Source organism: Pleurodeles waltl, chromosome 4_1, assembly GCF_031143425.1.
Source record: "Pleurodeles waltl isolate 20211129_DDA chromosome 4_1, aPleWal1.hap1.20221129, whole genome shotgun sequence".
In the NCBI taxonomy this organism is placed as follows: Eukaryota; Metazoa; Chordata; class Amphibia; order Caudata; family Salamandridae; genus Pleurodeles; species Pleurodeles waltl.
In genome coordinates this window covers 154,058,423-154,077,177 of record NC_090442.1, presented here as the reverse complement: position 1 = coordinate 154,077,177, position 18,755 = coordinate 154,058,423, and the positions used below count along the sequence as shown (strand labels likewise).

General features: G+C 45.5%; 1 protein-coding gene across 1 annotated transcript in view; it reads right to left on the bottom strand.

Annotated features, from left to right (window-relative positions):
* LOC138287494 (solute carrier family 23 member 1-like) overlaps positions 1-18,755 on the bottom strand; it is a 241,569-nt gene that overhangs the window by 4,381 nt on the left and 218,433 nt on the right. Inside the window, exons 10-11 of the mRNA XM_069227947.1 lie at positions 8,240-8,348; positions 6,897-6,992 (exon numbers count right to left, since the gene is read on the bottom strand). Coding sequence (XP_069084048.1) covers positions 6,897-6,992; positions 8,240-8,348 — 205 coding nt within the window. The remainder of the gene's footprint in view (positions 1-6,896; positions 6,993-8,239; positions 8,349-18,755) is intronic.

Sequence of the window (18,755 nt, the reverse complement as noted above, 5' to 3'; positions counted from 1 at the left end):
TGAGCCATCGTGATAGGATGGCTGGGGAGGGGTTGTACCCTGCCCCACGTATACTTCAAGGGTCTTTGTCTAGAGCACACACAAAGGAGCCTAACACCAGGCCTGTCCTGCATTTTGTAACTCCAGACAGTTTGGAGAACTGACCAGGGAAAGGGGAAGAACTTTCCAGGACTAATATTGGGGGAGGGACAGGAAGCCCCCCTTCACACAAAGGCTGGCACCAGGTATAAATATTGCTCCTCCAGAATCACCATTCAGAACAGTCCTTGGCCTGTGGAAGATTCAGAAAAAAGACTGCCCTGCTGCCTGAGGACTGCCCTGCCAATTCAAGCTCTTCCTGGATGTTTGAAGTAGGAAGATTGGACTTCCTTGCCTTGATCTCATGCTACCCAGAGTGACTCCAAGAGTCAGTTGGCTAACTTCCTGTGTGAACTGCAGGGACACAACAAGCTTCAGGGTCCTCCCTGTAATTGCACAGCTAACCAGCTGCAACTGGACCTGCCTGGATCTATTGGACCTGCCTGATCCCTGCTGCTGGCTTCTGCTGGAGTACGTCTTGATCCCCAAGAGGCGCCCCCAGGTCTTGGACTCTTGCCTGGCAAAGATGAAAATACTGATGTTTGGGCTCGTCACAACAGTGAATGGGCTCATTTGCGCCAAAACTCTGCTGCCAGCAAAGCCCACAATCACAAAGCTCTGATGAGACCTGCTCTTCACGTTAAAAGCGACTGTCCATGATGACTGGCATTACAAGACCTGCACTTCACACTGCAGTATCGACAGCCCATGTGCGGATCCCCAACAGCAGCCTGATTTTCATGCAACAGCAACCGTAACGCTCGACCTGCTGTTCACCCCAAAACACTCCCCCTTGTTGCCTCCTCTAACATGAATGGAACTCTTCGGGCCAGACTTGAGAAGATAACTCTTCCGCGTGAATAACCTTGTCCATGCATCCAACCTGTGCTCCCTCGCATTTAGTCTAAACTTATGACTTTCACCTGGTCTTGCGGCATGTTGTGCTTTTTTATTTTTATAATCAACTTTATTTATTTTAAAATGGCACAACAAAAGCAGTGAGCACAGGTCTGTCAAGTCAACAAAAGCAGGCAAACACACATGATAATTGCATTCTCCACCAGAAATAACAAAATTGTTCAATTTATAAGAACAAACCATGGTATGCCCACCATTCCCCCCAAATTTGCCCATGCTTCTGAAGGCATCCCCTTGACTCATAGATCAGTATTTCCAGTTGGGAGCACCAGTTAACCCCAGCTCGCCATTTAGGTATAGATGGTGCTGCAGGGTTTCTCTACAGTTGAGCAATATCCTATTTAGCCACTAGACACTTGATACCCACAAAGGTTCGGTCTTCCCTCGGTCCTCCTAATTCCTCCAGGAGCCCCAACAACGCCATCTTGGGAGTCAGCTCAATCGGACGATCCAGAACCTCAGAGATTGCCCGCCCCACCGCCTCCCAGAAGAGGCGTACCATCTGGCACTCCCAGGCCATATGCAGAAGGTATGCCGCCAAATGTCCACATCTTGCACAACCAGAAGGAGTAGCCAGACACATGCGCTGTAGGCGTAATGGGGACAAATATGCGTAATGGAAATAATTGATTTGTACCATCCGCAAGCATGCAGCTATTGCCAGTTCCTTGGGAGCAAGGTATGCCTCCCTCCAATCGCCCTTGTCCAAGTCGCCCACCCAGGACGTCCATTTGTCTCGTAAGGTGTCCAGGCCATCAGGGGCATTAATAAGCAACGAGCAGTAAATCTGGATGATGGCTCCCTTACCCAGCCGGCCCATGAGCAGTTTGGCCTCAAGAGGGCTGTGGTCTGGAAGGGTTAAGTCGGGTGACAGGTGGGAACGGAGGACATCAGATGGTCACCATCGTATAAGTCCCCCAGGAAGGTAATTCCAATGTAGTCACACTGCTGGAATTCCCCTAACTTAGGTAATTGTCACAGCCATGTGCCCTACCACAAGGAAGTCAGTTTGGTAAGTTGCCGTTCCCAACATATCAGACGCAAGGCCAGCCTCCAACATTGTACTGCCACCCTTGAACAGTCGGGAGATGCCAGTGGAAGTGGATTACCTTATAGTAGACCCAACAGTCCATCAAATCCCAGGTGATAGAATTCCAGCCGGTAGACCGGGTCATCATACCTGCCAGTGAACCAATCATTCACAGGGACTAATTGGGCAGCAAGATAATAAAGGTATATATCAGGAAGCCCCAGTCCACCCTCGTAGGGAGATTTCTGTGCCAAACAAAAAGCTACTCTGTGGCTCTCTCCCACTCATATAAATGAAGTGAATTCGGAGGTGAGGGAACGGAACCAAGTACGGGGCACCCTGTACCGGAAGTTTGCCAACACATATAAATAGCGAGGGAGACAGATCATTTTGAAGAGGGTATTTTCGACCTAGTGCGTTAAGCGGGAAGCCACACCACAGGCTCAGGTCTCGATGCAAGGCCTGGGATAGGGGTTGGAAGTTAAGCTGCCAGGCCAGATCTGGGAGTGAGGAGAGGTAAATTCCCAGATATTTAAATGCATTGCACCTCACAGGGAAGTCTGGGCACCAAATATGACTTGTTTCGTCTCCCCCCACCTCCACCAGTAGTGATTTCTTGGGGTTGAGACGCAGACCCGAGGCATCTCAATAGAGGCAAGAAGCTCAAGGCAGTGGGATCTAGACCTCTGGGGCTCTCCAAGGAAAAGCAGGACATCATCGGCATATAATGACACTCGGCCCTCAAGGCCGATCCCCCACCTCCAGCCTCTGATCAACACATCATCGCACAGAAGGCAGCCCAACGGTTCAATGGCCAGGGCGAACAGCAGAGGGAAGAGGGGGCAACCCTGGTGCGTCCCCCATCTGATCGGAAATGGGTCTGACATGATGCCATTGACCCGCACCTGAGCCATCAGGTTATGATAAAGGAGATGGACCATCCTTCGGAATGCCAGGACGAAGCCCAGGCGTAGAAGGACCTCCTCCAAGAAATTGCAGGCAAGCGTATCAAAGGCCTTGTGGAAGTCCTCCAGCAGGAGCACCAGCCTCCCTTCAGCCACGCCGTCTGCAAGAGCGCCACCTGGACCTGTTGGCTGCAGTGACGTGTGTTCCTGCCCGGGATACATCCACATTGATCAAGGTGGATCCGATAGGACAGCGTGCGGGCCAGACGGGTTGCCAGAATCTTCGCATATATTTGAAGTCAGCGTTGATCAGCGATATTGGGCGATAAGAAGAACACTGGTCGCAGGTTAGGTTATCGCACCTTGTGTTTTTAGGCACTATTTTCAACTAAAATTTTGATAACTGGATATGACTGATTGTATTTTTGTTATTCTGGTAGCACTTGAGTGATTAAAAGTTACTGTATTTTTCTGAATTGGTTTGGGATTTTTCTTGTGTTGTTTTTTACTTCATTACTGTTTTTGTGCTGCATAAATACTTTACACATTGAATTTAAGTTAATTCTGAATGCTTTGTGCCAAGCTACCAGAGAGTTAAACACAGATCAATTTAGTGACTTTTGTGGTTCACCCTGATAAGCATTGTTGTTCCTGAGTGGGGCTTTCACCCCCACTCAACCGATAACCCAATTCCTTACATTGTATATATGTGTACATTAGTAAGAGAGGTAGCCTTACCCTTGGTAGTTCAGATTTGTACCATCACTCATTAATTTTAAGTCATGTTAAATGTGCCACGTCATTCACTAATCTTTAGTGCCTGTTCTACTTAGCGCTATCATTCACTAATCTGCATATTAAAGTTTGGTTTCAAAATATTCAGCACATGCCACGATTTGCTCTATAAATTAGAATATAGAGCTGCACTAATACACTCACTTGTGAAACCTCAGTGCATGTTCAGATTTGTAGCAACACTCAAATATCCTAGTGCACATTCATATTTGCATCTTAGGAAAATGTAGTTCTTGCATTGCAAAGGCGCAGAAAAAGGTGGAGTGAAGCTCTGTTGTCAAATACACAAACAGAGGATGCACATCCTAATAAATAACACATTCTGATGTTGGGGCTGCAGTGTTTTGCAGTTGGATTACTACAGCCAGTGAATCTCCCATGCATTGATGCAATGCAATTAGCTTTATCATAGCCTGCTAGCCAGGCCTGGAAGGACTTTATGATATAGCAACAGTGGGTTCCAGGTTTTGTTATCAACTGTTGATATGACATAGCAGTGAGATACCAGTTTTAGAATCTGATGTAAACAATGGAGGCTTCCTATGGAAGCCATGCATAACAGTAGTTTTCCAGTGTCCCGCGGGACATGCGAAGTCGTAACACGCCTGCATTTCTTGAACAATAGATAGCACCTTGAGTAAATGCTCTTTTGAGACCAAAGCATTTGTTTGATAGCTTGTTTCAGCTGTAGTAAAAAAACTTTATAGAGCAGCTTATCTAATATAATCAATTCTCCCTGTGAGATTCGAGTCATAAGGTGTAACTGCGGTTTTTAATACTTTATACCATTTGAAAATTGTTATGTGCCCTTCTTCCAGGTGATTGGCAATGTTTTTCATTTCTAAAGTGGGTACATGTTATGGTGGAGAGGGGAATGAGCGTGACCATCATTATTTTATCTTTATTTCAGAAATAACATTTCCATCAAACAGTAAACAAAAATAAAAAGTTGAATCTACGCATCAAAGTTATTAGGTAGGTAAGTAAACATTTTCATGAGTCATATATTTCTCATTTCTCAGAATTAAACACTGTATATAGCCACCATTAACTCTTTCATTTCTGGTGACATGATGTTTAGGTTCTCTCTACTACCTCTGCAGTGGAGGGAGCTTGAACATGACATGCTTGTTCCGAGAGCAGGGAATTCCTCTGGTGCTTCTGTCAGAGGGTTTTCCTTTTGAAGTACTTACCTCAGCCTGCAACGGTAGAGCTTTCTTTTTAAACCAAGATTTTGTTTGTTTCAGGTATGCTCAGCACCCCATGCATGCATGTCACAGATGTGAAACTAAAAGAAGCCAGAGACCAAAAGATCCAGGTGCTTTCGGCGTGATTGGTGTTCAGGAGCACTGCTCAGCTCCGCTCCCCAAACACTCAATGGGAAAGTAATACTCTCCTCTTTTCTCAGAAGAGCGATCCCTGGTCAGTTTTCAGAAATGCCTTGGGTTGGTAGGGTTCTCCTAGAGTGATTCCAAACCCCTTCCCAAGCATAGCCAGCTGTTCTCCCTTCCTGCACCAAGGACTCCAAAAGCCCTTCTGCCCCACTTGGCGATGGGCATATTGGGGGATTTACCACCACCACAGGGGCCTACACAGTCACTCTGCATCCCTTGGGGTAAGCGCATATTGGGTTTAGCCCATGTATTCTTATCCAGCATGCCCTACAAATATCGACAGTCCATTAGAGATGGCAGCAATATTTGGGTCTGAAGACAGCCAGCACACAGGGAATCTTACTAACTGTGGACATTGCTGAACACCAATGACCAAAGAGCAACCAGGCTGTTGTGGCTTGCATAGATCACATGATGTTTTCATAAGCAGGATTCCTGTCAAATGCCAGGTTCAAATTATGTAATTTTCCCATATTTACGTGACCAAAATCTCAGGACCATCACACATTCCCACATTTCTCCTGAGAAAAACAGTACCTCACATGTTGGTGGGCCTAATGCATGTGACAGCAATAAAGAAAAACATTTTATCGGGAGAAGTGTGGGTATAACGCGTGGTAGGTCTTTTGTTGATCTGTGCATACTTTAGAAGTTTCTTTCTGTGATTTTTTTTCTCCAAAGGTGGATATTTGCAGGGCATTTTCAGTAAGACAAACAGATGGGATCCATGCAATCCACACCATTATGGACTCCCTTCTCTCTAGTTATCAGACCTGCCTAAAGCAGATTCACTTCCATGGGTGTTGGCCCACCTCAGGCACAAATACCACTGCAACCCTCATCCATACAAATAATGTAATTCCTAAACAAATCTTGGTGTTTCCATGTTTCTTTTTTCCTCTACTATCCCATGTAATGGGTTGTTAAAACACGCTCAAAATGTTTTTTCTTCATTTGATTTCACTTTAGGCAGTGATGCATTTGAGACCCATGTTTAAAAACTATAAGCCGTAGCTCTGTTGACGGCTCTGGGTAGCGTATGTTTTTGGACAGCGAACACACACTTTATATTTCTGCAACTGGAAGTGTTTGACTATTACCACTTATTTCTATTTTTACTATTAAGGTAATTAGTTTCATATTTCAGTAACTGGTTTCTTTAGGGAAAAACCATGAGCAATGTACATAAATGACCTCTTGCTGAGTTCACAATTGTGCCTAGTTTTTAGAAATACATATCTTTCCAGCTTATCCCATAAACAACACATTAACATTACAGTTTTCAGACTTCTAATATAATTAGTAGGTAGCACACGATTTGCAAAAGAGGACCTAGCAAATGGGTAGATACCAACTGACTTGGAATTCTGTTTCAGGTGCAAATGGAGTTTCCCATTTGAAATGTAATCGGCCCCATAGTTGTCATCAAAACCTAACTGTAAGGCTGTTCTAAGAACCATTACCAAACACAAGGAAATCCTCCTTATCAGTAAATACCATTTCTCCTGCAACGCAACATTCAATAATTCACCCAAAACACCTTTCCATCCCTTTGGGTGATCAGTTGCTGGTATTGCAGTTTTGACAAAAAAATTAAGTAGATTGGTTGTTTCACATACGTTATGATGCAAAGTGGCAATTTTATATGGCATGTACCAGCCAATGCAATGTAAATATTTCACAGACAGAGCCATTGTTTTCCGATATTCCTACAAGTGCAAATGGTGCAGACAGCATTTGGAATCCTAGATAAAAAATGGTGATGCAATTAATTACCTGGAATGGTGTTGTCCAGAATAAAGCCGAAGAGCCCACCTACAAACATTCCAGTAGTGAGTAGCACGAGGATCACTTGATCAAGTTGGACAGTCCCTATAAAGCATGTAAAAGTAAAGTAGTTAAATAGCTCGGGAGTTGTCCAATAGCTAAGTCTAACTGATGTATTTATTATTATTCACATCAGTAAAGAATGTTTAGGAGTAATCATCTCTTTGATTTCACACTTCTCATTGTAGATGTGTACTGTAGACACATAGACGTCTATTCACAAAGGTATATTTACACAAGTAAATCCACACTTATAAGTGTACTCCTACACTTTGCAGTAAATTTATTACCTTTGGCTCTTCATCCTTTCTGTGTGTAAATTTACAAAAAAGTTTAGACTTATGTGTCGTGCCCCCTTGAAACAGGGAAAGAAGCCAGAATTACGAGTGTTAATTTACTAGAGAGAACAAGGATCCTGGGGAAGGCCAGAACAACACATGGCCAATCATTGTCATTGAAACATCACCATATAAATAATGGTAAGGACTTCAAATAGAACCCCATAGCAAATAATGTTAAAGTAAATTTATGTTTTTCGACTTTTTAAAAATGTATACTTTTAATTTAATGTTAAACAAATTGTATATGGGTTGGAAATCAATATTTTATGATATATTTTAATAAAATGTTTGCATGTAAAAATAAATGTAACTAAGTTTACAAACAATAATTTATGTAATTCTATGCATAACGTTTTGTAATTCTTTGTACATAGGTAAATAGCAACATTTTGTTTTGGGTGGGACTGCTTTTTAATAAATCCTTAAAAATAATTTTAATGTAATATATTTAAATTAATTAAACATTAAATACCCAAATAAGATAGTAGTGTAAAGCTACTGCTACTAACTTTTCACATGTTGGCAGAGTCCTCCCCTACCGAGGCAGAGATTTCTCTAGGGTAAAGTATAGGAACAATTTAAACAGTTTATTAAATTATATATATATGTGTGTGTGTGTTAAATATTAACATATATTAATTTTATTTATTTTAATGTAGAAATAGCATAAAACGTGCAGAACTATTCATTTTGAATAAATATTCAATTAAACACATTAAATTAAACATATTAAATTAAAATTATCTTTTAAAGAATACATTTAAAAAATCCCACCTGCAATACTGTTCATAGTAGCAAAGAGCAGAGTTGGTGGTTTACAAAATAAGCAGTTAATTATAACATGTTTGTTATCTGTTATTATCTGTTAGCACCTTCCTATGATGCGAAGCTTTTTTCATAAGTTCCTACATATTTGTTCCTTCGGTCTAGCCTTAGAATATTTGTACTCACCAGTTTCTATAAGTTCTGTATTCTTGTTGACCCAGTTGGGAATAGCAAGTCCAGAAAAAATGGAAAATCCAATAATAAATATATTTCTTGAGGAATTCATATCTGCAAACTGGGGATGGAAAACAGATTATTTCCCAAATGGGTATACCTTTAAAAACACAAATACACTTTCTGACAATCACACACGCACACAATTAAAATAAAACAAAGACAGCGTACTACGTGATAGGTAGGTGATGTCCAGAACATTGTCTTAGTGCACTCGGATGCCTCGTTCTGTCCCCCTTATTTTTTCTTTATTTTTACCCTCCCCACCGCCCCTGTCTCTCACCATGGTGGTAGCTGATTTGGCTTTACCAATGTCAGGTCACTTTTAAAATCTGCTGGCATTGCAGAGACCATCCGTGTTAACATATATAAAAATGCTTTCACTACTTTCAGAATGCCACCGCTTTGTGTGACTCAAAGTGTGGTGTATCTGTTAAAGTGCTTCACCACACTAAGTAGAAGTGGATGTACCCCTGCACTCTCCACAGTGAGCTTCAACATGCTAATGGTTGGAAATGAGGCATTGGAAGACTAAAAGTACAAATCATGTGCCCTATCCATTTCACTAGCACCACACTGCAAGCAACACATCAGTGCATCACTTCCAGAATTATAACACACTGTATGTTCTGTCTAAACTGATGACTACTTTCAATTATCTGCCAGTACAGCTACAGGACTTGTTTGATACTGTGTGGTTGTACAGTGAGACATTTTTTCCGCACAGCTAGATAAGGCTCATGGTTTTTGTAGGTCACAGATGTTAAAACAGATTTCAGATATCATTTTGTTACATACATGTGAGGAAAAAACATTATATACTTTAGCCAGCCAAGAGCAAATTAGAGATAATCACATCTATGGACTCAAGAGAGAACACATTAACTTATGCTAATGGACCCATCAGGGTCAATTTTCTCCTCCCAGCATCAAACATTTACTGAACAACAGAAGGAATAGGATGATATCTCCACTGATTTGTTTGATATTTCTGTCAAGATCACATTGCTGACAAAGCTGGAGAATGACTCAAGGGACAGCTCAGAATTAATTTAATTGACATACTAGCTGGCACCCTTGAAAATCCTATGCAGATCACTCTGCTCATTGAATTATGCATAGAAAAGGACGAGAAGATGAAGGAGAAAGACTTCTACTTTCTGAGAATATGAAGATTTTTTCTTTTTTGCCTGGAGTAGGAAATACCAGAACAGTTGAATTGTTCCCCAGCCTGGATCTGTGCCTGATGAGGACTTATCCCAGAACTGTGAAAACGGTTAAATGTAAGAAGCCTGCTGCCTGCTGTGGAACCTATCACCTGAGGTCCCTGGTGTTCAGTGGATCTACAACATAGGATGTTTACTGCCAGATAACTGGTACATCATTGGGAACATCTTTTAAACTGGTTGCCAATTTTAGGGATCATACTGTATAACTGTCTGAAGTGGACAGAAAGAAAAAATGTTCTTGCCTTGTTTTCTCTGAATGTTTCCCTTGCTACTCAGACCGAGTTATCAGATGTGAGTTTTTTTTTCTTGAGGAGAAAAACTAGTTTCCTCTTGTGGTTGCTTCTATTTTGGCAGTGCAGGTACTCAGTTACTGCTCTCCTAAAAATGTGTCCCCTCACCCACACTGCCTGCCAGTTGGATTTCAGGAGTTGGACTCTCCTGTCTCATATCTATGAGACAGGAGAATTATTTTCTTTGCATCTGTAAGTCATGTATGTGGATACTGGAAATGTCACGGTCTTTCCGTTAAATCTTTTTGGGCTGGATGGGTTGTGGATCCAGCAGCCTACCCAGACCATAAAAGGTTCCCTGTCCTGTAGCCTACTGCCATTTGTCCCTTTTTCCTCTGTGGCCAACCAAGCCAAGTGCCTGACTGAAGGTGTACTAGATTTAGAAAGAAGCACAAACATCATGGTTACTGAGCTACATTACATTACATGTATAAATAGCTTCACATAATTCATTGAAAGGTACAATGCCTCTATTGTAGTCATAGGGCCTTATAACGAGTCAGGCAGTCAAGAGGCCACCAGACTCGTGGTGAAGGTCAGACCGCCGCTGTTGTTGCAGTCCGATTGCCACATTACGAGGTTGGCGGACAGACCCGCCAACCTACAGCAGTCCCCGCCAAGATCTCCGATCCCAACAGGATGACGGCGGTGCAGGTTGTAATCATCTAAGGGGGCACTGAACTCAGCGCCGCCCTGCTGATTACAACCGTGTTCTCTGTCAACCTTTTCATGGCGGTTCAACTGCCATGAAAAAGCTGGCGAAGAACACGTGCAGGTGCCCACAGGGCGGCCCGTACACTGCCCATGCCCATGGCATAGGAGGTGCAGGGGGCCCTCTGCCCAGCACCTTCGCAATGCCCACTGTTGGCTGTGCAGACAGTGCGCATTTCGAGGGTGCTGGTGCTCCCTGCGTGCGGCAGCATTCCCGCCGGCTCTATTATGAGTCGGCGGCAATGGTGCTGCACCTTTCCCACTGGGCTCACGGGTGAGAACCTTGGTTCTGCCTGTCAGCCCAGTGGGAAAGTCGTAATAGGGCTGGTGGGGATACCGCCACCTCGACGGCGGTCTCCTCACCATGGTCTGGCGGTCGGCCAAACTCATAATCAGGCCGATATTCTATAAGGAACCTGTGAATCATCCAAAACAATAGCATGTCTATGATGATCTCTTGGGAAACCCTGCTACAAAGCATATTTCTCCATCTTCAAAGTTTTAACAAAATCATTTGTTGCTTACATAGGACTTTAATAGAAATCAGATATAATCTCCTGTCAATTTCTGTATTACCAGAGCAATGTATGATTAATTTGGCTAGTAATGTTATCTCTTAACCCCAGAGTGCAGCACATGCCCTCATTTAAGGTCTCAATAAAAGAAATATGTTCTTACAGGGAATCCAAAGCATCACTTGCTGGTGAAGCATCTCTACAGAACCTTTAGATAGCAGGCTTGATAACACAATTGCCTTTCAAAAATGCTTCCTTTGTGCCAGTGTTAAAAAATCCAATGTATGTTGGATGTTTAAAATACTTTCAGATTTTTGTAAACATGTTTTACTTGAAGTTTTGCAACCATTGACATCAAATCAACGACACAAAGTATGAATAATTCCCAACAGCATTAGTGATAAATCAGTGCACAAGGTGTACTAGTCCCATAACAAAAGGGAGGAGGAGTGACTGGTTTGAGTTGTGGTTTTTCCAGGTTCCTGCCTGTGGTCTGATGATGAGCATGGGCAACCACCAATATTCGGACCTTGATACGTACTGTGTCTCTTCCCTTGTTGTGCTCAGGGAATAATTGCTTCCCTCAAACTTTGAAATTGTGTAATGTGGTATTTTCCTTCAGAGGTGTGCAAGCAGGTCAGTGGCCAAGAACTTTCAGCACTGATGAAGTTTAAGGTAAGCTTTTCTGAATGAAACTATCCTCTTTCCACTTAAAGAACAATTAAACAATCTCATCTATGCTTAAGTAAAAACACAAAACGTAACATTGACTGTGAGAGTATTCTGGTGTTACTCAGTCCTAAGGCTGGAAATGGGACACAGCAAAGCTTTGTGGGTCACAGAAAGAAAAGTTGTTTTATGGTTCCCCTTTGGATCACTAACTTCAGGATCTTCTTTACTTGTATGTTGACGTATGAGATGACCGAAAGGGAAATGTGACTTACACTCCGCCTTTTAACACCTCTACACTTTATGGGAAGGGTGGGATTATTTGAGAATTTGGAAGCAGACACTGAGCTGTTTTAAGGACAGGTCAAAGACTACGCCCCTGTTTGCAAGAAACCCCTGTCTAATTATATCGTTTTTGAAAGTTCATACACCTGAATGTATGCTTCCAGAAGACTCATATATGGTTTTAAATGCACCCTCATGTTTTTATTTATTTGAAATTCAGGAGCTATTGAAGTATACTCATAGTTGCAGGTATATTCAATTGTTGACTTCTTCATCTGCCACAGACAGATATATGCCTACAATATAATATCCCTATAGACTGGTAGGTCAGTCACAGCACAGTAGTACAAGAGATATACCTGTCCACATATAGAAATGTGAGCAGTCACAGGGTAGTCACTCACACAGTAGATTACACACAAGTCAATCACAGCGAAAAACCTGTCACTCACACTTGTACACATAACAGGGCTCGGGATGCTGGTTGAAAAGTGTGGTTATAACATAGGAGTCCTACCGGGTATCAACAAGAGTAATTGGTAGAATGTGACTGGAACAGTGAGGTAGTGGTAATGGAAATCAGTGCAAAGGAATAGGCATGACCATAAGTGATCCTCACTGTAGGTCACACACTTCTGCGAGGGCAGCAAGAGTTTTAAATGGATTAAGCATGGCAGCTCACACAATCCGAGATGGGAACTACAGTGGAAGGTTGTTATACCATAAATAATACCTATTTTGTAGCTAAGCACTATAAATTATTTAGCAATAACAGCCACTATTATTTACTTAGCTTGGGGACAAGAGCTGGTTAGTGAAAGCTTATAGGAAATACCCCATACACATTGAACATACTCAGTTTTAGTCCAGGGTGCCTTCTCATCCAGAATATTCAGGTTTGTGGAGTGGCAAATGGGACCTTAGGGGAAGGAAAAGTGCTCTGGCAGCTAAAGATGTTTTAGGGTTTGAGGCCGCAAGAGCGCCAGTAGTCCAAATGGAAAACTACACAATGGTCCTGGGTGAATGTGAAGCAGCCCATTGGTAGGCGACCATCTATAGGTTGGTTTAGGGGGTAGAGAGGGAAAGGATGGGTAGGTGGGCAAACGTGTGACGAAAGACTGCAACTACAGTTCTGTCAAGCGAAGGAAATCTGAAGTTGAAGGGAAAGCATTGTTACCGTTTAAAAGACAAGCAAGCCTTTTAAAATATTTCTATGCTACAACTATTCAGCAGCCTCTGGGGTCTACAGAGAGAGAGGGGTAAAGCAGTGTCCGTCTTCAGCAAGCAGAAGAAAATCGAGAATTTGATCAAGTCTTTCACCCTGGACTGCACTCTGCTTGGTTTTCAGGGCCACATGCACCACAACAGCAAATGCTGTATAGGGAACTTTAGTGGACTTTATGGATGCGGTGGCAGCCATACCAGGTCCGTGTGCCAGCTCTCCCCTTGCCGCCTTAAGCTCCATGCTTATTTTACTTTTTTACCTTGTTGCCTGCGGTGTTTCATTGTAGCCCTCCATTACTATTGCTTCCATGCCTGCTTTCTCTGCCGTGCCCTGTGTTTATGAGCCTGTGCCCGGTTGCTGCTTGTCACCTGGGCATTCCTTCTGGCTGCTTTTCTTTTCTGTGCCCTTTATTCTGAATCTGTGCCCGGTCATTTCTTATAATTTGTGCTTTTTTTGTGCCTGCTGTCAATGCTTTCATTGCTGAGTCTGTGCTTCGAGTTGTAACTTGTGCTTTTTGTATCTCTGCTCTACGAGCTGGCCCACCTCTCTGCCTGCTTTCCCCCCATTCACTGGTACCACTTACTGCCTCCCAGCATCCCTCCCCCCTCCCAGGACCTACTTAATGGAGGCTGCAGCCCGGCCTGAAGCGGGTGTGCCGCTGGAGCGTTGAAGGCAAGCCCGTCTGTGTCCTTCCGTGGCTGGACCATGCCAAGCACCAGGAACCCTGGTTCTCCTAACATCCTCTGTTTCACCCAATCGAGCTTATAGCCTTGGACTCTAGATACTGCAACAACTGCTGCCACGCCTCTCCACACTCAACAATATGACCCTTCGCATGCACCAATGTCACTTCTCCTGCAACACTAGAGTACCTGCATGTTCAACCAATTCCACCACACCAACCACGATGGAGCCTGGACAACTCCACTGCCTCCTGCTCAACACCTGTTTGCTCTGCAAACACACCACAGAGATCTGGGACACCATCACCTCCCTGACCTCGATGTTGTCTTCCTCACCAAGACCTGGCTCAACCTAGCAACTGCACCAGACATCACCACGGCTACAAGATAGCACACCGGGACTGCATCAACAAACACAGGGGTAGAATCACCATAATCCACAAGGAAACCATCCACTCACCACCGCCACAGACGACATGGAACACCTCAACTTACTAATCAAAACAGACAGCAAAACAACCATCAGAGGCTCCCTCGACTGCAGACCACAAGGACCACGCCCCAGCTTCTGCAACTCCAAAGTCATTGCACTACAAGCCATAAACACCAAACACTACATCTTCCTTGGAGACCTCACTTTTCACCTCGATTACCCCAATGACACTGTTAGAAATGGGGTTTTTGGTTGGCAGTCAGGTTGCCCTCTGTCCAAGCAAGAACCCTCACTCTAGTCAGGGTAAGTCACACACAATCGAAAATCAGCCTGTGCTCACCCTCCGGTAGCTTGGCACGAGCAGTCAGGCTTAACTTAGAAGGCAATGTGTAAAGCATTTGTGCAATAAATCATACAACACCATAGTATAACACCACAAAAATACACCACACAGTGTTTAGAAAAATATAGAATATTTATCTGGGTAATTGTAGGTCAAAACGATCAAAGTTGCAATACGAATTTGTAAAGATATCACTGAAAAGTGATATTAAGTGTCTTTAAGTCTTTAAAAAGCAATAAAGTGTCTTTCAAGCACAGAGTACCTGGTTTCTGGTGGGAAATCTCCTCAGAGGGCCACAGGAGAAGAGATGCGTGGAAAAAGGGGTGTGTGCGTCGATTTCCTCTCAGCACACACAGACTTGCGTCGTTCTTTTCCACGCGGGGAAGTCGGGCGTCGTTTTCCGGCACGCAGACAGTCTCTTTTTGTGGATCGCGGAGATTACCAGATGTCCCGGGTCTGTGCGTGGATTCTCCTGCTTATTTTCCGGCTGCGCGTCGTTCTGCGGGGCTGCGCGTCGAAGTTTCGATCTCACGGTAGGCGTCGCGTCGATTTCTCCTTGGAAGTCGGGCGGCGTTGTCCTTGCGAGGCCGTGCGTCGAAATTTTGGTCTCACGCCAGGCGTCGCGTCGATTTCTCCTTGGAAGTCGGGCGGCGTTGTCCTTGCGAGGCCGTGCGTCAAAGTTTCGCACTCACGGTAGGCGTCGCGTCGATTTCTCCTGGAAAGTCGGGCGGCTTTGTCCTTGCGAGGTTGTGCGTCGAAGTCTCGATCGTCCCGAGGGCGTCGCGTCGATCAGCGTCGGTGTGCGGCGTTTTTCTCGCCGCGAAATAAGCTGTGCGTCAAAATTTTCGGCGCACGGAGCGTCCAAGTGAAAGGAAGAAGTCTTTTTGGTCCTGAGACTTCAAGGAACAGGAGGCAAGCTCTATCCAAGCCCTTGGAGAGCACTTTCACAGCCAGACAAGAGTTCAGCAAGGCAGCAGGGCAACAGCAAGACAGCAGTCCTTTGTAGAAAGCAGACAGGTGAGTCCTTTGAGCAGCCAGGCAGTTCTTCTTGGCAGGATGTAGTTTCTGGTTCAGGTTTCTTCTCCAGCAAGTGTCTGATGAGGTAGGGCAGAGGCCCTGTTTTATACTAAGTTGTGCCTTTGAAGTGGGGGTGACTTCAAAGAGTCTCTAAGAAATGCACCAAGTTCCCTTTCAGCTCAATCCTGTCTGCCAGAGTCCCAGTAGGGGGTGTGGCAGTCCTTTGTGTGAGGGCAGGCCCTCCACCCTCCCAGCCCAGGAAGACCCATTCAAAATGCAGATGTATGCAAGTGAGGCTGAGTACCCTGTGTTTGGGGTGTGTCTGAGTGAATGCACAAGGAGCTGTCAACTAAACCTAGCCAGACGTGGATTGAAGGGCACAACAAGATTTTAGTGCAAAGAAATGCTCACTTTCTAAAAGTGGCATTTCTAGAATAGTAATATTAAATCCGACTTCACCAGTCAGCAGGATTTTGTATTACCATTCTGGCCATACTAAATATGACCTTCCTGCTCCTTTCAGATCAGCAGCTGCCACTTCAACAGTGTATGAGGGCAGCCCCAATGTTAGCCTATGAAAGGAGCAGGCCTCACAGTAGTCTAAAAACGAACTTAGGAGTTTCACACTACCAGGACATATAACTACACAGGTACATGTCCTGCCTTTTACCTACACCGCACCCTGCTCTAGGGGTTACCTAGGGCACACATTAGGGATGACTTATATGTAGTAAAAGGGGAGTTCTAGGCTTGGCAAGTACTTGTAAATGCCAAGTCGAAGTGGCAGTGAAACTGCACACACAGGCCTTGCAATGGCAGGCCTGAGACAGGGTTAAGGGGCTACTGAGGTGGGTGGCACAACCAGTGCTGCAGGCCCACTAGTAGCATTTAATCTACCTGCCCTAGGCACATGTAGTGCACTCTACCAGGGACTTACAAGTAAATTAAATAGTCAATCATGGATAAACCAATCAGTAGTACAATTTACCCAGAGAGCATATGCACTTTAGCACTGGTTAGCAGTGGTAAAGTGCTCAGAGGTCAAAAGCCAACAACAACAGGTCAGAAAAAATAGGAGGAAGGAGGCAAAAAGTTTGGGGATGTCCCTGTCAAAAAGCCAGGTCCAACATGACCCCCTACCAGCCTAAAGCCAGGGGAGAACAATCACTATCCTGATGTACTTCCCTGTTTGAGGCGACAGAACAAGGACCCAGGCCCACAACAGCAGGGGCATGCTCCAGTTCTTCGCCTTCCTGACTCCAATTGGATCACTCTGTCCATACTCTCAGGGCCCACTAAGCCAACCCATGGGGAACCTTTCTCCTTACCTGCGGATCCCATCTGTGCAGCACCTAACCTTACTTTGCTCACAGATGTATCCCAGGAGCCGGATAGTACCACCATGACCAACACAGTGGTGTTGCCCACTCTACTCCTGGGGTGTGACACTTGTCCCCTCCTCAGGGATAACTCTGTCCACCCGGACAGCAAGCCACAGTGATTACTGACAGCTGCCAGGGATGAGAGCCAGGCCCCAGGCCTCTCAAAGCTCTCCAACCACTGTGGCTGTGGAGAGTGGGGGGCGGTAGCCCCAGGTGCTGGGCACCCTTTAACCACTCTCCCTTCTACCAGGTCAGGGATGACAGCCTGAACCTGGTCCTCCCCTCTGGGGCTTTGTACCCTCCCTCCTGGAGCGGTACCCCCAGAGTCCAACATGGTCAGGGTGCTTACAGAAGTCACCCTGTACCCTTCCTCCACCAGTGCAGGGCTGTTAACCTGCAACTGGCCCTCCAACCTGGGGCCTGTACCTTCAGGTTGGACTAGGGCCCGGGGTGAGGCTTCCCTCCCCCTGCCCTCCCTTCTGGGGTCCAGCACCCTCCAACTAGGAGTGGCCTCCTCAGAAGACAACATGGTAGGGGCACTGTTATCAGTAGCCCCTCCCTCCAGGTCTGGGGGGACACCCGGAACCTGGTCTTCCAGCCCAGGGTCTGTACCCTCAGACTGGATCACTGCCTGGCAAACCAGGACTTCCTGGGAGGCACACCTACCCCCCACCAGGTCAGAGTTTAACCTCTGAACCTGCCCATTCAACTCAGAGTCACCACCCTGAAGTTGAACAATTGCCTGGCACGCCAGGACTTCCTGGAGGGCACACTGACCCTCCACCAGGTCAGAGTTTAACCTCTGCACCTGACCCTTCAACTCAGAGTCACCACCCTGAAGTTGAACAATTGCCTGGCACACCAGGACTTCCTGGAGGGCACACTGACCCTCCACCAGGTCAGAGTTTAACCTCTGAACTGGGCCATTCAACTCAGAGTCACCACCCTGAAGTTGAACAATTGCCTGGCGCACCAGGACTTTCTGGGAGGCACACCTACCTCCCACCAGGTCAGAGTTTAACCTCTGAGCCTGGTTGCCCAACCCAGGGTCACTACCCTGAGGTTGGGCAATTGCCTGGCACGCCAGGACTTTCTGGGGGGCACACCTACCCCCCACCAGGTCAGAGTTTAACCTCTGAACCCGGTTATCCAACCCAGAGTCAGCACTCTGAGGTTGAACAATTGCCTGGCACGCCAGGACTTTCTGGAGGGCACACTGACCCTCCACCAGGTCAGAGTTTAACCTCTGAACTGGGCCATTCAACTCAGAGTCACCACCCTGAAGTTGAACAATCGCCTGGCACGCCAGGACTTCCTGGAGGGCACACTGACCCTCCACCAGGTCAGAGTTTAACCTCTGAACCTGGTTCTCCAACCTAGGGTCACCATCCTGAGGTTGGACAACTGCCTGGTACACCAGGGCTTTCTGGGGGGCACACCTACCCCCCACCAGGTCAGAGGTTAACCTCTGAACCTGGATATCCAACCAAGAGTCACCACCCTGAGGTTGAACCATTGCCTGGCAGGCCAGGACTTTCAGGGAGGCACACCTACCTCCCACCAGGTCAGAGTTTAACCTCTGAGCCTGGTTCTCCAACCCAGGGTCACCACCCTGAGGTTGAACCATTGCCTGGTATACCAGGACTTTCTGGGGGGCACACCTACCCCCCACCAGGTCAGAGTTTG